The sequence below is a fragment of the Neolamprologus brichardi genome, chromosome 6 (genome assembly GCF_056152115.1).
Source record: "Neolamprologus brichardi isolate AB-2024 chromosome 6, ASM5615211v1, whole genome shotgun sequence".
NCBI lineage: Eukaryota > Metazoa > Chordata > Actinopteri > Cichliformes > Cichlidae > Neolamprologus > Neolamprologus brichardi.
This window is the reverse complement of record NC_142109.1, coordinates 2,362,326-2,385,118: the sequence shown is the minus strand read 5'-3', so window position 1 is coordinate 2,385,118 and position 22,793 is coordinate 2,362,326. Positions and strand designations below refer to the sequence as shown.

General features: G+C 39.5%; 1 protein-coding gene across 1 annotated transcript; it reads right to left on the bottom strand.

Moving 5' to 3' along the window:
- Window positions 1-1,319: 1,319 nt before the first annotated feature.
- On the bottom strand, window positions 1,320-22,327 carry col9a1a (collagen, type IX, alpha 1a). The gene is made up of 32 exons (XM_087841461.1): window positions 22,140-22,327; window positions 21,422-21,496; window positions 20,957-20,995; window positions 20,812-20,874; window positions 18,431-18,484; window positions 18,237-18,272; window positions 17,977-18,000; window positions 17,460-17,513; window positions 17,230-17,283; window positions 17,033-17,065; window positions 16,166-16,222; window positions 16,038-16,091; window positions 15,893-15,946; window positions 15,731-15,784; window positions 14,582-14,635; window positions 14,447-14,500; window positions 14,219-14,272; window positions 13,761-13,814; window positions 13,605-13,658; window positions 13,465-13,509; window positions 13,295-13,348; window positions 13,026-13,079; window positions 11,655-11,708; window positions 9,028-9,099; window positions 7,966-8,001; window positions 7,818-7,862; window positions 7,572-7,604; window positions 7,128-7,274; window positions 6,761-6,815; window positions 6,389-6,577; window positions 4,527-4,604; window positions 1,320-2,198 (listed from the first exon to the last, which is right to left on the bottom strand). Exons 1-32 carry the CDS (start codon window positions 22,212-22,214, stop codon window positions 1,993-1,995), a joined length of 2,064 nt encoding a protein of 687 aa, XP_087697587.1. The 5' UTR covers window positions 22,215-22,327; the 3' UTR covers window positions 1,320-1,992.
- Window positions 22,328-22,793: the final 466 nt, after the last annotated feature.

Below are 22,793 nucleotides of genomic sequence, written 5' to 3'. Positions count from 1 at the left end.
CTGACTTTAAGAACGCCCATTTAGGATAGCCGCACGTTTTGAGTGCTTCCTTTACATGTGTGTGTTCCTTCTTTTTCCCTTCAGGCTTAGAGGGAACATGTTCTGCCCGGTGGTGTAGGGTCCTGATTACTCCAAGTTTGTGTTCCAGAGGGTGATGGGAGTCAAACAGGAGGTACTGGTCCGTGTGTGTGGGCTTCCGGTAAACTTTGATGTTGAGGTTGCCATTCTCTTCAATGTGCACAGCGCAGTCCAGGAAAGGCAAACAGTCGTCCTTTGTGTCTTCCCTGGTGAACTTGATGTTTTTATCCACAGCGTTGATGTGCGCAGTGAAGGATTCCACTTCTTGTGTCTTGATTTTGACCCAGGTGTCGTCTACATATCTGTACCAGTGGCTGGGTACTCCACCTGCCCCACTCCTGCTAAACAGATGACAATAGCTTTAAGAGCGACAGGACTTGGTGCCACTGAGTCTTTGATTTAATTTATTTATTTTTGCTGCGCTTTACTTGCATCTATTTGAAAGAGTGTAAACACAGAACATTATTTTATTTTGTATGCTGGAATATGCAGAAAATAGGTTTAAATGTTAAACAAACGTCTTCAAGTCAGAGAATATTGCATATAATTTAATTTTTGCTTGATGCATAAAGTTAAAAGATTAAAACTAATCAAACAAGTTTTAAAAAGAGACTTTCAATTTTATATGCAAAAAAACAGATTTGGGTCTATTGCTTTATTACATATTCAGGTTGTGTATCATCTTTTTAATAAGTAACTAAGTAATAAAGTAACTGATTACTTTTGGAAATAAGTAATCAGCAAAGTAATAGGATTACTTTTTGGAGAAGTAATCAGTAATTAGTAACTAATTACTTTTTTCAAGTAACTTGACCAACACTGGCAGTGAACACAACTGTTTATATTCGGGTTAGGTCGAAGGATTAAAGAAAATTAAAACCTACCAAAATAGTTTGGTTTGCACTGGTTTCAGTAATTGAAGATAAAAGTAAAATAAAAAATTAGGTGAAAGCTTTGCAGAGACTTTTCCACCTAAAATTTTAATGAAATATTTTAAATATTTACAGTGAGGAAACAGGATGCAATATCAATGACACTGTAAAAGCACTCATTTTAGTAAGCATGGTTAAGCGCGTCTTCATGAGATCGGCTTTCTGATACGTTTGAATCCTTTTGTCTGAATTTGGTGTGTTTTAAAGTAACAAACAGCTTTGAGTTTTTCATCGTAGTGATTCAAGTTTACGTTTTGTTTTAAGTGCACTTCATTTTTATTTACTTGTTCATACAAAACATGCCAGGGGTTATCAAAATGTTTTTATTTCCCTCCTTTGTACAACTTGAAGATGTCACGTCGAACTTTGATATAATAAATAAGAAGTCATATAAAACTGCCAGAGAGGTTTTCAAACATGGCCAACCTCTAATCAAAACCACACAGAGACAGAAATGATCAAACATTCGCCTACATTAAGAGCAAAAAGCACAAGTGGGGATTTAAGTGGACAACCAACAAAGATACTCACAAACTAATGTATGTTTTTCACCAGTATAATTTGCATATTGACACATTTACATAAACACACAGAAAATATTGCCGTGTTGTTTGAATCGAGAAGGGGCCAGAAGGTTTGCAGAGGGAGCTTTTAATTCCTCAAAAATAAACCCTCCTTTTACTTTTACAGTACAGAGATGGCAAAGTTGAGGTAAAAATATTTTTTTTGTCATATAAAGGAGTTTCAAAAGCTGATGGGTGTTTTTCAGTGTCCACCCTAATATGACTTTATAACCACAAAGATGGCTTAAAAATAAATCTAGTTCCAAATCAGCTGACTACATTTAAAAACACAACAACACACTCACACACACACACACACACACACCAAGCTTCAAAACTCAAATGGACACATTTTCTACAGAGTTCTAGTTTCTCCTCCACTCTGTCAGCTTTCCGCCCAATGCAGCTGTGGTCCCTCCTCACATCTCAGTGGGACCTTTCATGCTGGAGTCCTTTGCCGAAACCGGTGATGCCACCATGGGAAGGATGCACTGCGACGGCTCACAGTAACTGTTCAAACCAGGAGGACCAGGAGGTCCGGGAACACCAGCTGTACCAGCAACTCCACGAGGTCCCCTCTCTCCGTCACGACCGTCTCTGCCGTAAGCTGGTCGACCAGGATTGCCTGCAAACAGAATGACAGAGGATCGGAAGTTAAACATCCACGTTTTTCTGTAATCATCCTATAGACTACATTGATGCAGCCCCTGGACCTGACTCTTTACACTGCACTGTGATATTGCTATGCCCACCTTCTTTCTATGACTGGCTGTCAATAAATTCACTCTATTTTACAAGATTGTGGGTTTAGTTGTGTTTACTAAGCACTAATTTACAAATTTTTGCAATACAGTCCAGGAAGATTATCCATAAACATTTAGTTAGCATGTCAAACGTAATGATTGCACAAGAGCAGTGCAAAGAAAAACACAAAATATGAGGAAATATAAATATATTCAAAAGTTTCCCATGGTCAGTTTGCATTTGCACTATGTGGAAAACCTTAGGCCAAGTATCCAGTAGTAGTCAAGTGCTGTGAATTTTTGCAGCTTCTCATTACACTTAAAATGTGTCATGTTTGGCACTGCAGGCATTAAAACTCATGTATCAGATGAATATCAACAAGTTACTAGGCCCTGGGCATCTAGAAAGTTCTAAACATGATGTGTTAAAGCACTTCTGTAATAATTAACATCATTATTTGCAGAGTAAAGTACACGACTACAAAAATGAAATGAACAATTTTTAATCACTATAACAATCAAGTCAGTTAAACTTGTGGTCATTGATCTGGTCAGTTTAGCAGCAGAGGGGGTTGTCTGTCAATAAGCTTCAGCTGCTTTTGTGTTTGTGAAATTAACAACAGGGGAACTAGAGGGGCAACAATGAAACAACCACCAAAACAGGAATGGTTTTGAAGGTGCAGGACACTGGCATTTCTTTTCTTCATTTGTTTTGCATACAGCTAGGGGCACTGTCACTATGCTAATGGAGCCCAGTTGGCATTTGGCATACACTACCAGATTTGGCAGATCTGCTGGTGTCCTGTGCTTTTCACAGATAAAAGTAGGTTCACGCTGAGCACACGTGAGAGAGATGAAAGGATCTGGAGAAGGTGTGGAAAACATTATTCTCCCTGTAACATCATTCAGCATGGTTTGGTCTGAAAAGGCACACACACCCTATAGAGCAGCGGTCTCCAACCTTTTTTGCGCCACGGACTGGTTTATGCCTGACAATATTTTCATGGACCGGCCTTTAAGGTGTCGCGGATAAATACAACAAAATAAAACTAGTACCGGTACCGAAAAAAAGAAGATTTATTCATAACACACATGAAAAGACCCAGGAAAACCGAGTTAACGATAAACACGATAACAAAATAACGCTGAAAACCGATAAAAACCCTGAAAACTATACATTTCACACCTGAGCCTCAACTCTCGCGGCCCGGTACCAAACGACTCACGGACCAGTAACGGTCCGAGGCCCGGGGGTTGGGGACCGCTGCTATAGAGGCTAGGCAACAGCACCCTTGGACCAACTGTCGGACCCTATGCTGGTGCAGCGGGTCCTGAGTTCCTCCTGATGTATGACAATGCCCAACCTCATCTGACAAAACTTTGCAGGAAATTTCTGGGGAATGAACAAAGTGATACCATTGACTGACTACACGCTCACCTGACCTAAAGCCAATAGAACATCTTTGGGACGTCATGTTTTGATCTGACACCACAATGTTATATAGAGAATGTCCAGGAGCTCAGTGATGCCCTTCTTCTCATCTGGGAGAAGATCCCCAGGACATCGTCTATCAGGCCTGCGTGGCGTGCACAGCAGGCATGCACATGGGAGTCGTACAAACTACTGATTACTATTTTGAGTTGTTCAAATAAAATTTACGCAAAATGGTCCAGCCTGCCACATCATTTTTACACTTTTTTTCTTCTGCACTCATTCCTTTAACACATTACCCAGTTTATATCAGTATAAATGTCCAGCATGATTTTTTTCCCCATTAAGATCTGATGTGTTTTCAAAGTCTTCCTTTGAACAGTTGTTTTGAGAAGTGTACTTATTCTCATAAATATAAACTATTTAACTGTTTTTTATTTAATGTGCACCCTTTCTTTGAATTGCAGAGCTTTCCATCCCTCTAATTAAAAAACAATTTTTGCAATGACTGAATGCAGCATTCACGGTGTTAAAATTATAATATTATTAACCTATAAGACTTTATGCACTCGGGAGGACAGAAAAGGATGTTTTTGCTGTTAATTAATATAAAAGGTTTTATGTAATTGAGCTCAGATCTGTTTTGTTTTTTTTTTGTCCAACATTATTGTTCATCCAAACGTCATTTTTCTTTTGGACAATATTACATAATATTCACTATCTGATGCTTGACTGAGACATTTAGTTCATTTATTCTATGAACAGCTATCTCAATTACCTGGTAAACCAGGTCCACCTGGTTCTCCTTTGGGTCCTGTCGTTATGGGTCCCCTGTCCCCTTTATCACCCTGGTCACCTGTGGGGAGGAAAAGTAATTATCACCAATGGGAAACACATAATTAAAGTTACTATATTTAGCTGTGTTTAGCACGAGGTTCAAACTCAGGCTTCACACCACATCTGGTCCCTCATTCAGATGATTTATCCCTGAGGAGCTACGGGTCAAAACAACATGAATATAAATGACTGTCAGTTAATTTCGATAATCCCACAGGCTTGCAGCTTACACATGAGTCGTTTGCTTTTATTTGTCTGATTCAGTAATAGTAATCCTCCTGATAAGCTCCAGATTTCCTCTGTCTAAATTACAAATACATCATAGCTGTGTATCTCAATAACTAGAGTTAAGCATGAAAGATTTAATTTTGAGTTTGCATGTGATTCCATGTTTGGTTTAACCTCGCCTGTTTTCATATATATGCACCTGAAATGCACACCTCTGCCAGTGGTTTCCCATTATTTTTGAACCGATCTACAGGTGGCAGTAATGCACCAAGAAACTCAGTGATGCACCAAAAAAAGGCAGAGAATAAGAAATGTGCTATTATATAGGGCTGGGTATCGTCACTGATTTCTAGAATCGATTTGATTCTGATTCACAAGGTCCCGAATCGATTCGATCCACGATTCGATTCAATTCGATTGATTCGATTCAATTCGATTTGAATCTGGGAAATTTTGACAGTCAGAAATATTATAATTCAGATCAGTACATTTACATATTTTTGTATCTATAAAAAGGAAGCTGACACTCGCAAGACTTTATCAAAGGTGTGAGCATCACAGCAGAGGCCTTTGTGTCAAAGTAGCTGAGGATAAAACACAGAGAAACATGAAGGTGATTTTCCTGGCCTGGGATTTTATAAAAATATTCTGCAGTACATCAAAAACGAAAGAAAACCATTAATGAACATATGAACGTTACCTCTGACATTCCAGCGGTTTTATTAGAGACATGGCTAGGCATTTTGCATTTTGCATAATTTTAAAAAGTTTAAATGTGTTCAGTATTGAACGGCAGAAATTAGGTTTTCTTTTCAGAAGTATGTAAACGGGAAAAAAACAGCGGCCGACAGCGCTGTAAACAACGGGAGACTTGTGAGTAACCAGCAAGCGAATAATGAAGAATACAGTACAGAGAGAGAGAGAGAGCTGTGCATGAAATGTGGTGGAAGCAAAACAGGAAAAGTCAGAGGGAATTCATGACAATTTTTATGTGAAGCATAGTTTGGATCTTCTTTTGCTGCTGGTTCAGTCAGTTTTATTTTTATTGTTTGAAGAGAGATAAAACTAACAGCTTTAGAATCGGTGCAAAAAGGGCGTGAACACAAAGCATGGAGCTGCCGACAGATCAGAATCGGCGAGCTGTCGGCTTTCAGCCCCGACCATGTCCGTGCTGTCGGGTGAGAAAGGCGACATCTCACTGATTCTGATCCACGGGTCCCGCTGTGTGTTTACGTCTTTGTGCAGAATCCGTGTTCCTGCTCTCATTTACTGTTTTAGCTGTTTGGTGGTTGTTGAAATTTTGTGAGGTTTCACCTGAGATTCTGGCATTTCAGGCAAAATAAATTTATATTAAAAAAATCGATTCAGGATTTTAATGAATCGATTTCACGTTATCCAAGCCAGAATCGATTTTAATCGATAAATCGATTATAAAAACCCACCCTACTATTATATGCTTGTTAGCAGTGACTTATCACCAACTGAAGTCAGACAGTTTTGCACTCTTTGTGCTCACTGGACTTGCACATTAGTTGCGCTACTCCAACAATCTTCAACTGCCAATATAAAGCTCACCCTTAGGTCCTTTGATTCCCATCAGTCCAGGTGGCCCTTTCAGACCAGGCAGACCTCTTGATCCGGTGTGACCTGGGAAACCATTCTCTCCTGTTGGGCCTGGAGGTCCAGGTGGGCCTGGAGGACCGGGCATCCCACCAATACCTGACTCAGGCCTGGTCAAGCTAGCTGCTAGCTGGGCAAACTGATCTGTGACACAGGAGAATTTTCTTTTTTAATTTTCTGTGTTAATCAGTGGATATATAGATGTAAAATAACAAACATTTTGTGTTTGCCACAGATTGGTGTGAAAAGCTCTTTTATCCAAATGACTGTAAAGCACACTGTCTTCAGTAACTACACCTAGTGGTAACCAGCCGATAGAAAGCTTACCTTGCATTACCCTCATGCAGACTTGTTTGATGTGTGTATCTGTTGGTGATTTTCCCTGAACAAACAGATCGTTGATAGCGATGAGTGATGGTTACTGAGGAAATTCTGGTGTTCTCAAGTGTTTCTTGAGAAGATTGGATATTTATAGTCTCATTAAACATTCTACAAAAATACTGAACAAGTATTTTCCATTGAATACTAATAACAAACACTGGATGTGTCATATTCCCTTTCTCCAACAATCCATTTATTGAAAATTCAAAATAACAAGCATTGTGTTTCAGTTGAGCGAACATGCTGTTCAATAATCGACCATGATTCAACAGAGAGTTGTAACAGAACAGTACAGAGATAAAAAATTTCTCACCGCTGGCCCCTGTATTCCCGGCAGGCCAGGCACCCCCATGTCCCCCTGCATGCCACGGGGTCCTGGTTGGCCCAACTTGCCCTCTTTCCCTGGCAGTCCTCGGCTGCCCTCAGGTCCTTTATTTCCCGTCTCTCCTGGTGGGCCTAACTACAAAACATAGCAGCAAACAGATGACTTCAACAGAAAAAAGGGAAGAGAAGTGGGAATCTGTGGAGTAAGATGGAAAACACTGGACAGAATAATACAGGTGTGTAAATTTTTGATCAATCTAAAAATTTAGGTGGGTTCTCATTTTTAAGAACGTATAAACCATAATCGTCAGCGAATATTTCACTTTACGCGTAAGGAAGCTAGCATATATGAAAGTTTACCTTTTTGAACTAAGTTATGGGAAAAAAATCTCCAATATTTAAGGATAGGATACACTTGGTTAGATGAACATACCGATCCTTTCTCTCCAGATTCTCCTGGTTCACCCTGAAAAAAGAAAGCAGGCGTAAATAAGATACGTATCATATTTTATTATTCTGCAAAGCTGTGTCACTTTGTCACAAAGGAGCATTCCCCACAACAGATTTTGCAAACTCAAGTGATTCTTGACACTGTTAACAACTACATCCTTCTTAATGGCATCACTGCGAGCATGTCTGTTTTCCTACTTCTTGGTACTTTCGGTAGTCGATAACTCACCACATCTCCTCTCTCTCCTGCTGTTCCCTCAGCTCCTGGAAGCCCCTAAAAATATTAAAATGTGCAGATTTTTAGCTCAAATCCCACTCTGTGATTTGTCTAATAATAATGATAATGATATTACAGTTTAATTAATAAATAAAAATACCTGGTCTCCCTTTGGACCATCAAGACCGACTGCACCCTGAGAAAAACAAAAAAAGCAAGATAATTATTTTCGGTAGTTTGATAGTATTAACTGGAAATAAATAAATTTTGTGCGCCAATACCCACAATAATTCCAATTTGCTAATCTAGATCTGATCCAGACTTCATTTATCTGATTGAAGCTGCCTGAGTCAAAAAAAGATATGATTTAAATGGACGTGCATCAGGACAGTGTGGGACATTGGATCAATTATTTATTAGTCTAAGGAGCTTGGAAAGAAAAGCGTCTGGACTTTTTGTCTGGATCAGTTATTTATTATTTTTACAATTTTCGATGAATTTTTAATAGAATTGTAATTTTAGTGTGGTAACCCATTCTGACAAATGTATTTGGAAAGCTAATCTGAAGCCATCTATCAGTTGTATGTGCAGTATTTCCTGACTGGGGCCTGATACTGGTCGTCTGCAGAGTCACAACAACACTCCATCAGCCTTTTTTCAACTCAGGGGTAAAAACACACAATTGTTCCTGCTATAAAGTTTTATACAAAACTTCATCCAATTCACCTACTTAGTTCCAGTTACACCAGAAAGCCTGCAAACAATAGAATTAAGGATTTGTCTGGGAAGGTTCTCAGTGATCCAGGTCATCGTAGTCTAAGGAGCTTGGAAAGAAACGTGTCTGGACTTCTTTAGGTTTCCGTGGAGACGTTTCACCTCACATCCGAGAAGCTTCTTCAGGTCTAAGAGCAATTGGTGGAGAGTCCCAGATTTTAAGCCCTATGGGAGTGTCCCCCAAGAGGGTCATGGTCCCCTATTGATCTCCTACCTAATCACACGAGCCAAGGTGTGAAAATGGGTGTGGGTCACAATCAGCCAAGGTTTCGGGTGGTTAATACACACTGTAAACATTTGCTATGTTTACAGTGTGTATTAGCACTTCGTATACTCTCCACCCCACCCCACCCCCGCAAGTGATCAGCTGATCTAACTTCCTCATGCAGGTCTGAACACGATTTTAAATCAGATCTGTTTTTGTCTTGTTTCATTTTGTGTCTCTTACCCTGTCTCCTTTCTGACCACGGAAACCAGCAGGGCCAGGGAGTCCGGGTAGGCCTGGATTTCCTTTGCTCCCCTATTTTTTTTTTTTTTTAAAATAGCCACACAGAGAAATAACCTGCTTTTAACATATAATACACACACACACACATTGAGAATCACAACACAGAACACACTGTGTGAAGCCTAGAGCAGGTACCATACCACCCCCGACTTAATCTAACCATATCTACAGAGAAAAAAAACATTTCCAGCTTTACATCATTCTGAACCACAGGCTGGACCCACCGGCACCCCAAGCATCCACCCTCCCTTGGATGTGTTAGGGGATAACGTGGGGATGTGGGCATTCCTGGGGAACAGAGATTTCTTTCAGGGTTTCTCAGGTTATTTTCCTGCCCTGAATCCCCCCTGAGCTGCAGAAAAAATAAAAGTCTGTAACACAAGAGACCATTCATGCCCACTCACCAGTGGATTAGAGACTTAACTGCAGGGACAGGCGTTCATAAAGACCTTCAGCGCTTAATTAAAAGCACAAAAACATGACTCTGCTTTCCTGCAATGAATATCTGAGCAGATACAAGGTTTTTCTTTACCGGATTATTCTCGTGTCGAATAATACTTTCAGGATGGATTGTATTTGTGAACACTGTGTCTGCTTGGCTTTCAGTTTCGAGGCGCTCATTTCTTACTGATTTTTGCTCTCCCAGTGACAAGCAAAAAAGACCAGCGTGTACTTTTCTCAAGGCCCATCAGACCTTGGAAATTATTGCGTTCTACTTTTTTATTAATTTTTTTGCCTGTTTGAAGTTATCGTTATCTGAACATTTCCTCTCTGTACAGCGTCTCCTGTTTCTTTTCCCACAACAGCACAATTATAATCTTGTTGTTTTTCACTCAGGCGGACTCGGGTCTAACAAAAAGCATTGCTTTTAACCCAGATTTGTTGATTTGTCTGTCTGCCAGCAGGAGATCTCAGGAACTGTGCATTTATATGACTGTAAAAAGAAACAATTAAATACAATTTTTCTACCCTTTCATGATCTAAATCAGAGTTTTCTTTTCCCACTAATTAATTAATATAAATAAATTCTTCTGTGGACATTCAGCTCAGATCCTTAAATCGTGTTGATGTGTCAGTATATTATGCAATACAGTTAAACTCTGCCAGCATAATAAAAGTATGGATACCTGTTGATGTCCTTTTTACATGTATTATTAAAGCCTTTCCAGTCTATACAACCCTTATGTTTTCCATCAATATTAGAACCAAAACAATATGTCAGCAGCTGCAGCTTATTGCAGATATATTGAGACATTTTATGTCTGGCTACTGTATTTTGACACTCCAGAATGTTTTCAGATTGTTACTTTTTGTTCAAATCTTGTGACAAAACAAAACAAAAGAGAGAAAATGAAAATATATAATGTATATATATATATATATATATATATATATATATATATATATATATATATATATGTGTGTGTGTGTGTATCGAGCGCAGATCCACTGAGCGCTCAACACAGACAGCACCGTCAGAAGGAAAGTTGATAAAATAAATTAAAAATGTTGTATTGTTCGATACACATGCGTACCGAACCGAAAGCACTGTATCGAACGGTTCAATGTCGATACGAGTATCGTTGCACCCCTAATATATATATATATATTAGGGGTGTAACGGTGCAGTGGTGTGCAGTGGTGTGCAGTGGTAAGGCAGCCCTGGATTGTCAACATAAGACTTTCACTTCATGTAGCTCAGGGTTTTGTGTTGAGACAACACTGAGAAGTGGACTATACGTAGGTTAAAACTATATTTCTATCATCTGTCTAATGTTTATTTACTATGGATGAACTTCTGATGCCTTTCACCTAAAAAATATTTGTACAAAATTTCAAGTTAGTTGTGATTTTGGGCGGCTCACATGAAAAATCGACTATATTTTGTTGTGAGTCGCCTAATTTTGGAGATATCCGCAGTAAAGATATCCTAATACATCTGAAAAAATCTACAGCAGAATGTCTTTATAGAAACCAAAATCTACAAATCTGTTTGTGAGCTCTTTGGACTGTTTTTTTTCCCTGTCTGAATCCACCAACCCAAAGGAGCATTAGCAGGAAGCTAATGCTACAGCTCAGTTTTCATGAAGTCAGACGGTTGCTTTCTTGTGTTCAGTGATGTTCACTAAGAGATAAAATAGTTTTCACTCCAAAAAATCTAGATGAATAACTAGCGCTACGTGCAAAAAAAGTATATGTACCATCAAGATTTCTGATGATTTCCCGGTATTGTTACATATATCTCAGATTTTGGACTAAGCTAAAAGCCTTTACTTAGAGTGTGACTGTTGCACTGGGAACTACTGTAAATGAATGCAACAAAGATCACGGAAGTTACAGTAAAACCAGGACTGGCCAGAACCTCAGCAAGCAAGCAATATTGATTTTTAGCACATTTCCCAGACAGGACTCTTTGCAGAAAATAAAATCTCAAACAAAATTTTTGAATATCGTACATTTAAGAAGAATCTTACTTGTGTTACTGTGTTAAATTCTTTTTCTCCCATATTTTTTTTATCAAAACATAATGTCCCCAAGAGAAAAGACGGCTTTCCCTCAGGTCTTACCCTGGCTCCTAATAATCCCGGGGGCCCATCGGGTCCTGTTTCTCCTCGTCCACCCTAAAACACAGAAGAGCTATGGTCACATCTGGAAATACAGACAGAAGTGAGTCAAAATAAAAAGACATTTTCATGCAGTTTGGTAACTTGTCATGTTTGATATACTGTATGTGATGATATTTTTAGGTCAACTGTCCTGTAGCTATTACAGGGAATCTTTTATATCCTTATCGTTTACAGCTCATTATTTTTATAGTTGAACGAGTCACCGTATATAAACATCCTTATTTATCAAATATCCCAGTCAATCCTCTGGGTTTGACTGGGATATTTGATTTTTTTCTAATTGGCTGGCTCTCCTAAAGGTTGTGTGTCTGAGATGACTTCATTAGGAATATGCTCTCACTTAAATTTGAAGCCTGAGCTTTTGGCTAACAGATGGTACACTCTCCTTCTGATTATAAATCTATAAATGCATTTCTTCTCTACACGACTGTTTGCTCTCAATTTCTCTTTCAATAAATATCGTTTAATCAAATTTGAGGCAGCGGACTTTGCATCTGTTTGTGTATGTTCTGAATGGAGACCAGCATAGGTGCACTGTTTTCCCTCTCATCTCATTTATCATCCTGCTGAAGTTACTGTTAAGATAAGATAAGATAAGATAAGATAAGATAAGATAACCTTTATTAGTCCCACACGTGGGAAATTTGTGAAGAAAGTGGACAGTGCAAAAGTTATATAGCAAAAATTAGAATACAATATGAATGATATACTGTGCACAACTGTACAGAATAGAATAGAATGAAATAAAATACTATATACAGTAGAATAAAATAGAATAAAATATACAATAGGATAAAAATAGAATACAAATTCTATATACAACTGAGTAAAAATACAACTTTGTCAGAAAAGAGTATTGCACTTATTCTTATTGCACATGTGTGTGTTTGATCAGCTGCCTCTTATCTCTTTAATCTTACCCTACTGAGGAAGATGAACAGTTACTTACATCATGGAGTTTCCTTTACTCTGTAACAGTTAGCTTCCTCTGCTCATATTGATCAGATTTACAGAGGCTATAATACTAAAGCTTCTAGCATTAAATAACAAGGTTCAACCAATTTCTTTAGAAGTGTTTGCACCGTGCCCTGCAAGTAGGCCATGTAGGCAAAGCTAACAGGTGACTGCTTGTGGCTGTTGTGTTTCGCCCACAGGAAGCTGGAAGTCAGGACTTAGGTGAGAAAAATATTAGATATTGGGGCATCATGAAGGGCTGGAAGCAAACGGGAGGGGATCTTCCGGTTTACGGAGGGAAAACAACTATTTTGGAGGTTGAAGTGAAAACCAAGTACATGAATTTCAGAGACTTACTGGTCCTCCTCTGAGCCCAATGGGTCCCACCTCTCCTTGATCACCACGTTCACCCTAGTGAACAAGATATCAGACAAGATAATCATCAGAGCTCCAAAAGGCAAGAATTTTTGTCATCTACTCATAGTAAAGGTTATCTGACTAATCCATTAGTTGGTACCTTTAACCCGGTGAGGTGCAGTAGTTTAATGTGCTTTTACATGCGTCTATTGAGACTTTTGCTTAACAATTTAATGAACCTGATGCATCTCGCCTTGCTTCAAACTTACTTGTTTCCCTGGAGACCCCATCAGACCAACAACTCCTGGATCACCTGCGTTACCCTGGTGACACAGAGAGACAAACAGAACATCATTGGCTCATCTTACTGTGGAACTTCTGTCTTTTTGCAGACATACTTTTGTTTTTCACGAGGTGTTGGTACAAGCATTGATCATACCTTTGCACCTCCGTGTCCTTTTTGACCATAAGCTCCCGGCAAACCCTACATGAAGAAAATTGTAATAAGTGAAAATATCAAGTCAGTCAAGAGTCAAGAAAAGATGTTAATAAGGAATCAGGCTGTCAGACGTCACTTACAGGAAGTCCCTGTGGGCCAGCATCACCTGGAGCCCCATTTTTTCCTGGAAGACCCTAAAAATAAAAACAGTTGAACTGCTAAACACCTTTATTGTTATTGTATTATTGTTGCTAAAAGTAATTCCTTATTAATTAGATATTAATTAAAACAGTTACCTTGGACCCAGGCAGTCCAGGAATTCCTTCACGACCATCTGGACCAGGAAGGCCCTGTTGGCAAGATAAGAGGGATCTCATTACAAAGCTTATTTCATACAGATACATTTAAATCAAAGTTCCACAGTAAGAAAAAGAGGAACATGTTATATTTGGTAGAGAAGGAATATGTGTAGAGATAAAGCTATTTAAACCCAATACGGTCAGCCATGATAGCTAAACAGTACAATAAGAGCGTTATTGCGATTAAATTCTGAATTCTAGCAAGACAAAGACGCAGGAAAACACGTCCGTAGAATACAGGTGGGAAAGGAGGATAACAATATGAATTCAACAGACAATGGTCGGATGGTTTTAGAAGTACAAAAAAAACAGAAAAGCAGGTCAGCAAGAACACATAGAAGAAACGATTCATTGACTGATTGATTCTAGCATGTATACGACATATCTGTGCTCACAGGGTCTCCTTTTGGCCCAGGAACTCCTCTGATTCCTGGTGGACCTCGGTCCCCCTATGAAATAACAAACTGCAATTAACTGCAAACAAATTCACATGATGACAGGCCTAAGTTCATTTCATGCTAAGTTCATACTGGGTGATGTATTTCAACTGGAAACGGAGAGTTAAAAGAAAACTTGGGCTGATGCTAAATTTCTTTCTTTTTTTTTTATATTTGTGATCTTACCAGCACTCCTTTTGGGCCGTTCTCACCAATGGGTCCTCTCTGGCCTGGATCCCCCTAAAAATGGTCAGTTTTCATCAGGATTTTATCCAAGTAGCACAGAGGACCGTGCAGAGATAATAGTAAGCTTCCACTCACCGGAGCTCCCTGGATTCCACGAGGGCCTATGCCACCCGGGTTTCCACGAGGTCCCTGTTTATAGTAACGGAAAAATGGACATAAGTCAAATTAAGTTAATGCATTTTTTTTCTATTAAAAGTATACATGATTCACTTTCCAGTGCACGTCTTAGATCAGGAAATGACTACGTTTTGGGTCTTTTAGGCTGTATTGGATAGAGACCGTGTAGAAAGACAGGAAAGTGGGGAAAGACTGCAGCAAAGGGCCGGGGGTTGGATGTGAACCCAGGGCTACTGCTTTCCTGGAGTCATGACCATATGACTCCAGTTTTAACCAAGTTACACTGGCTCCCTGTGAAATTTCGCATTGATTTTAAAATTCTTTTATTCACTTATAAAATCTTAAATAACACTGCCCCTAGCTATTTAACAGATCTTCTTCATTTGTATAATCCTATAAAAGCACTAAGATCTTCTAACCAGATGCTCTTAATGCAACCTAAGTCTAGGTTGAAAACCAGAGGCGACCGTGCCTTTGCTATTGCAGCTCCTAGACTGTGGAACAACCTCCCTATTGCCATTCGCTCTTCTGAGACTGTTCAGTCTTTTAAATCTCGTTTAAAGACCCATCTTTTTACTCTGGCTTTGATGTAAGATAGTTTGATTATCATTTGGTTGGTTTCTATGTTTGTCTCGTCTTGCGTTGTATTTGTCTTATTTTATTTTTTATTTTATTTTTTATTTTTAATTTGTGAAGCACTTTGATCAAAACTGTTGTTTTTAAATGTGCTATATAAATAAATTTTGATTGAATTTTTTTTTTTTTGATTGATTCCATCCATATGGCATATGAGTGCCTGTATATCCCACTGAGCTAAATCAACACCATTACTGAGCTTTATTAATAATGTTTTTTGGGAGAACATGCACTCTCCTCACAGAAACTCAGGGCCTTTTCTCTTGAGGCAGCAGTGCTAACCACTGTGCTGCCCCTTTTCATATAATAGTTTGTAAATATGTCTACAATAAGCAACTTGCACAAACTTCCTTAGGGGTTTTTTTTTTTTACATTGGACTGTCCCTTAATATATGCCCCGTTGGCTCAAACTATACTGTTTATGTTTACAAATACAATCCATGAAACTGTATGCAGTGTGCGTCCTCTCACCCTGTCACCTTTAGAGCCCATTATTCCTGGGAGGCCTCTTGATCCAGCTGGGCCCTAGAATTACTCAGCAGATAGAGGAGTGTTAATATGTTTGACTGCATGGAGCAATTTCTGTATGCATTCGGATTTTTAGGGTCACAAGAGAATGATGAAATAGTTTACTGGTAGTCCTTGAGATCCAACTTCACCAGCCAGTCCCTGTTCACCCTCATCTCCCTGAGAAATGAACGTCCCAGAAATGTCACGATTTGATATCAATGCTTAACTTTTTCATGTAGCGAAAACTAAGATGTTAGCATAAGGTTACCTTGTGTCCTTGTCTTCCCGGCTCACCTGATTCACCTTTAACCCCTTTGTGACCCTGTAAAAAGAAACTAATTGTTAGAAGTTATCAACAAAAAGCTAATTAAATATGCTAATAATTGATCAACTTACTTTCATGCCTGGGAGGCCAGAATATCCAGTAATACCTAAGGGGCAGGCAGTGGGACACTGGAAAATACAACAGCCTATTTGAGGTCATGGAAACGCCCTGCCACCAGGGGGCTCCACTGACAGCTAAAACAACGCTGTAATCTCACAGTCAAGATAATCAGCTTTTAAGATAAGATAATACTTTATTCTAGATTTGGGAAGTTCTTTTATTTACGGAGCCCCGCAGGGGACATGGGAGAAAAAAAAATTAAGACGGACTTTTGCGAGATCTCGCAAAACTAACTCGGGATCTCGCAAAAGTTTTGCGAGATCCCGAGTTGTAATATTACTCTCTGTAGTTGTAATATTACTCTTTCTGGGTCACAAAATACACTTTTAAGATATTCTGAGGCGTGAATGTAGTTGTGTAAATGTCAGATACCTGCTCGGTTTACAAGACATCACATATTTGCAAAAGTGCTCCGACGTTTTCGGAGATCTGACACACACTAGCTCGAAGCTAACGGGAGGTCGAGACGTACTACAGCCGGGAGGAACACCGCTTTCCCGGCACATCGTGCCTCGACCTCCCGGTCGGCTTCGAGCTGGTGGCCTCCGAAGAATGCGGCTAAAACTTTTGCGAGATCTTGCAAAAGTTTTTGTCTTAATTTTTTTTTCTCCCATGTCCCCTGCGGGGCTCCGTATTTATTACAAAAGTTACGATAAGAATATTAATAATATTTTGAAATTAACAAAGGAATGATAATTTTGCCGCTAATCACATCATTAAGTCTATTCATGTTCTGTTCTTAGTACGTTTCCCTGGTCTGTAAGCCAAATGTAAAATTGTGGTTTTACAAACAAATAGTTGCAGGTTTATCTACTTACCAGGTCTTTGCCTTCATAGACAGCCGGAGGCCCCTAGAAAAAAGTGTCTGAGCTTAAATCATCTTATTTTTATTTTCAATACAGACCTCATCTATACATTAAAATAAATTAAATTAATACCACATCATTAACCTTTATTATCTTTATATTTCCTGATGATGTTCATTAGCAGTGTACACAGAAACTGGGATACTTACTCTTGGACCACGAGGACCAGGAAGACCAACTTGACCTCTTCTCCCTCTTGCTCCCTGCAGCAGATAGATGTGTTTTTATTAATCAGTTGTGTAGTCACCAGCAGGACATGTTTTGTGATGATTGTTGACTTTGTTTGTACTGAAGGTTTTGGCTCCTTCAAAGATAAAAACTTTTTATTCTACAAAAGCTAAGAAATTGTATTTAGGCAATTTATGATTTATATACTCACAGGGGGTCCTACTTTTCCCAGTTCCCCTGGTAGCCCATCGGAACCAGGAATACCCTGTTAAAAAATACAGCAAAATAGCATAAACTGTTGTAAATGAGCTCTATTTCCACCTGTGCAACACTGAGCAGTTTTTAACAGAAGAACTGATCAATTCTAACAAAAACACGCCAAAATATTAGCCACAATAATAATTTAAACGCTCCCATTTGTGGAAATGACATTAACAAGACGATCAGATATTTATTATTTATCAAATGAAGCCTTGCTTCAAAAAACACTGAACATTCAAATTTGTTTTTAGTAGAAGTTAGATCTTTTCACCATACTCTGCCCAAAGAATAATATCGTATAAGAGCCCTGGAACTACAGAACAGCCTGTAAATATGTTACAAAGTAACCAGTAACCACTCAGCTGCTGGTAACCACAAATTGGCAACCACTGATTTGTTTGTTCGTTTGTTTAATGTACATACTTATGCAAACCTGAAAAGGACTTAGAAATCAGCAGTGTACTCACATCAAGTCCACCAGGTCCTGCGCCCTGTGGGAGACAAGTCCTAAATTACAATGTGTCAAACTGAGAGTAAGAAATAATTACAAATTTGCAAAAATTCTGGCTGGCTTTATTAGTTTTAGTCAAATTGTCTCAATGCACTTTTTAAAACTTGGTTGTACAAGATATAATAGGTAATAACTAAAATGAGGAAAGAGGTAAAATTTGCATTGAAAAGAAGGTAATATATATAAAGCAATACATATTTGAATATCTGTACTTACAGGCTCTCCAAGGGGCCCACGTGCTCCAGATTCCCCCTGAAAACCAGCAAGAACAGAAATGTTATTTCACACCAGGACAGAGTACAGTATACTTGCAGATACGTGGTGCTACTCTATGCTGTAGTGTGAAAAAACTGATATAGAGATCTGAGCAACATGACTAACAGAGAAATATGTTGAGACAATAAACTTACTTTTGAGCCTTTTGGGCCCACGAGGCCTCGATCCCCAGGAGGTCCCACAGGTCCCTGTGGACATGAAACAAAGTACATTCAAATCTTGGCAATAATGATATTTTAAATATATATTGCACTCTAGCTGCCATACCATTTTTTTCTTTTCCTATTGTTGTTTGGTTTGATTTCTGTGAGTGTGTGTGTATGTGTGTGTCTCACAGTATAGGACTGAGGTCAGAGAATTTATAGGTGGACTTGTGTAATAATAATAATAATAATAATGGATTGCATTTATATAGCGCTTTTTGAGACCCTCAAAAAGCGCTTTACAATTCCACTATTCATTCACTCTCACATTCACACACTGGTGGAGGAGAGCTACAGTTATAGCCACAGCTGCCCTGGGGCAGACTGACAGAAGCGAGGCTGCCATATCGCGCCATCAGCCCCTCTGGCCACCACCAGTAGGCAGTGGGTGAAGTGTCTTGCCCATGGACAACGACCGAGACTGGCCGAGCTGGGGCTCGAACCGGCAACCTTCCGATCACAAGACGAACTGACAACTCCTGAGCCACGATGTAAAGTGAAATTGTAACTTTCTGTATCCAATAATATACACTTTACTTTTTCTTATACACTTTACAAAAGCTCTGGCTCGTGTCATATCAGGCACCAAGACGTTAACAGCAGATCCCTTAAATGCTGGATGTTGTAGCCTATGTGAATCACATTTGTTTTTCCAGTACATCCCATAGTTGCTCGCTCAGGCTAAAGTCCAGTCAACCCTGTGAATCCTCTTATGTTCCTAAGACTATTCTTGGAGAATTGTTCCAATATGTCAGGATGCATTATTATCCTGAAATAGGCCAATGATGTGCTTTGAAGTGATGGGTTTAGATTGCAGTAATGATTAGGTTAGTATCAAAGTAACATTCACATGAAAGACAGGACCTAAGGTAGCGCTGCAGATTGAGCATACAACACAGCATGCTGTGATGCCCTTTGTGTCCTGGCAACTTGTCACTCTGCATGCAACAAAGGGTGCTCAAGTAGGGATTGGACAAGGGTTTGCCTCACTTAGAAGCCCAGAATAAATAATGAGCTGACCAAAGCAGGAGACAGATACCACTGATGTCAAAAACTCATCACACTTCATGAAGGCAGCAAAGAGCGGATTACCTTTAGTTAGAGCTATAATGAAAAGATCAGGGGGATGGCACCCTGAGATGAACTGCGAGAAGCAGACGATAAATAACATTGACAAAAAGAGAAAAGAAATGTTAAATATATGTGTAAGCCATTCATGAGATATACAATCAAGATACAAGTTCCTTGGGGATAGCATAAGGGCTCTGATCATAGTGGCACAAGAACCACCGATAAGCACAAAGGCAGAAAGCTATCACAGCCATCAGAAGCCATGTTGCAGGTTGGTCAAAGATGGCACCGAGACAGTCCAGCTCAGAGTAGCAGGAGCCTGGAGACTGACAAGTACCACAGGCTGAAGGAACAGCTAGAAAACATGAGGGATGATTGCTCCAGATTATGACACATGAGCCTGAAATAGGTCTGATATCGGGTTGAAGGTTTTTACATTCTTTAGCTCCTCCGCTGACTGCCTTCCTTATTAACAACATTCAAAACACTCCCCACTTGGTCAAAGGCAAAGGTTAAGAAATAAAATGTGTCAACACATTCAGTCTGTGACAAAAGGTTCCTTCTGTCTCGAAGCTGAAGGTCAAAATCTCAGCAAATTTCCATTTAGTTTGTTATTAAAGTCTATATTCTGCTTCTATAAGTAAAGGAAATTGGTGTAACTTTTGTTTTTAATTAATCACAGAGTGGTTGTGCAGGCTTGCTAAAAGAATTCAGTACATATAAAACTCTGAGTCCGTCAGTGTGTTCTCTGTACCAGCACCACATAGAGGACAGCAAACACACTGTGACCATTCTGCACCATCTTTCCCAGCGTACAGCCTTCAGTCAGCCATCTCTGGGCAGCTGAGTTCACTGAACTCCTTGAGTAGTGCACAAAAAGACCCCTGTTTCTGTCAGTACGCTATTTGAGACTCAACCCTAAATAAACAGATTGATTTATTCAAGGGACCTTTCTTTTTCCTCTACACCTTTGCTCAGCTGGGGCCAATACAAACTGCTCCTACAGCAGCAGATCTGAATGTCTTAAGTCATGTGGCTCAGATCTTACGGACACTTAATACATTATCGCATTGGAGAATTTAAGACCTACTGGATCAGGTTAGCTGGTGAATTCAGAACTTAATAAAGTCTTTTATTTGGGTTTGGACTATAGACACCACACGGCGAATGATTAAGCTATAAAACATGACTGCTGGACAAACACTTTACCAGTTTGTGTGTTGACATGTTGTCTTACTTACATCTGCCCCTGGGATGCCTGGAGCTCCAGGAGTCCCATCTTTGCCATTCTCCCCGTCAGGTCCCTGAAAGCAGAAGATTCAGCATTACTGATTTTATTAATCTTAGACTTCTGCGTTTGAGAAGAGAAACCAAAAACTGACTCACTGGTGCACCAGTCACTGTAGAGTCTTCTCCTCTGTCGCCCTGAAGACACATGAAGGAGATGATCCAATGAAAACTAAACATTCATCATACATATAACTTTTTGTTTCATTGTCATTTATAAGGTGATCGATAAATGGCTCAATGCAATCATGACACCATCAAATGATTTCATTAAATGTGGATTTGAAAGGCCAGCATCCAAATGAAAAGGCAGACTTTCAGTGCATAATGTACGGCACACTTTAGATTAAGATGATCAACTTTCTCTTTTTCTGTAGGGCAGTTCTTCTGAAAAAGGTCAACAAGCCCTGCATAAATACAACTATACCATGATTTAGACAGAGAGACAGACAGAGCTTTGTTATTGTCGGAGAACATCAGCTACTGTTTGGTTTCACTGTTCACTGAGCTGATTAATCCTGGAATAAAATTCAGTACAAAAGAAGAACCAAAAAGCAGACTCACATCAATACCGTCCACTCCGGGCACTCCAGCTATCCCGGGTGGCCCTGGAGGGCCTCTGGGACCGACTGGGCCTCTCTGTAAAACAAACACAGAAATCACTTTTTACTTTTTTTTTTAACTGAAATCCATCTCCAAATACCAAGCAGTGCTGCTGCTGCTGCTGGTGTGAAGGTAAGCTCACACAGAGTCCCATTGTCTGCGTGATGTGAGTGGCTAGGTCACAGAACCAGGTTTCCTATTATTCCACCTAAGTAACCGCATGTGCTCAGATTACTGCTGCCCTCTGGACTTCACTGGTGCCAGTTGCGATCACTGGGATGAACTGACTTTAGAAAAACCTAATCAAAAACACTGAAATCCTTCATTTAATCATCAACACAGCATGTTAAAGTACAGTAGACTTAAAGTACCGTGCATTTTGCAGTAACTGCTTAGGGTAGTTACGTTTCCACCACAGAAAGCTTTTTACATGTCTAAAGTTAGAGCACAGAGTTAAAGAAGAATATTTAACTCATAATGAGATTACTTAACGTGCTACACAAGTATATGAAATACTGTAAAAACTACAGTTAGGAACCGTAAAGTGTGCTCCTTTCTGAGTCGTAAATACCTATAAAATATACCACATCAGCTCTGCCACATGAACACATAGGACATTAGGACTTTAAAAACGTTTGCAGTTCAGAAAAGAGAAAAAAAACCTACGCTTATCTCTCACCTGAGCGGAGCAAATAAACACAATTTGCAGTAAAAGCACCAAGAAAGATTCCCGACAGATTCTTGGCGGAGCCATGATCTTCCTACGGTCCGAGGAAGACACTGAAAGTCCCTTTTTTCCAGATCAGATGGGGCTCTCAGACAGTCCACCTGTCAGCGTCCCCCCTGACTGAAACCCCACCGCCTGTTGGAAGGGGAGGATGTTAGAAAGTCCTGATTATTTCTGAGAGGCTGAGGCCAGCCGGAGGAGGAGGGGTTCCCTGCACACACAGGGTGGGACGTACTTCCCTTTACTTGTAAAGGTTAAGCTGAATGTTTAATACACACACAAACTAACTGTGACATTACTTTGGTTCTTATCAGTAAATTGCTACATAAAACATAACAGCATTCTGTAAAGAAAGATGCTTTCATTCCACTTTTAATAGCAAAGATTTCAAAACTCAAGGTTTACCTTTTAGTCTTCTGTGGGGCCTTCAACATCAACTTATGGTCCAACTCTGCTAACAGAAGCCCTAAATGAACTAGGGTGGTATAGCTTTACATGATAGAGGTGGGGGCCTTTACATGTTTGTGCCCAACTACACCACTGGTATTGTACTTCAATTTATTTTTCAATTCAATTTTATTCATACAGCGCCAACAACAGTCACGT

What these genes read in the sequence shown, in the direction of transcription:
- col9a1a (XM_087841461.1), bottom strand. Translation starts at nt 22,214, where the DNA reads ATGGCTCCGCCAAGAATCTGTCGGGAATCTTTCTTGGTGCTTTTACTG. An exon ending in CTACAGTGACTGGTGCACCA is followed by an intron (nt 20,875 to 20,956) that starts GTGAGTCAGTTT and finishes TTCTGCTTTCAG; the next exon opens with GGACCTGACGGGGAGAATGG. An exon ending in CTGGCCCACAGGGACTTCCT is followed by an intron (nt 13,510 to 13,604) that starts GTAAGTGACGTC and finishes TTCTTCATGTAG; the next exon opens with GGTTTGCCGGGAGCTTATGG.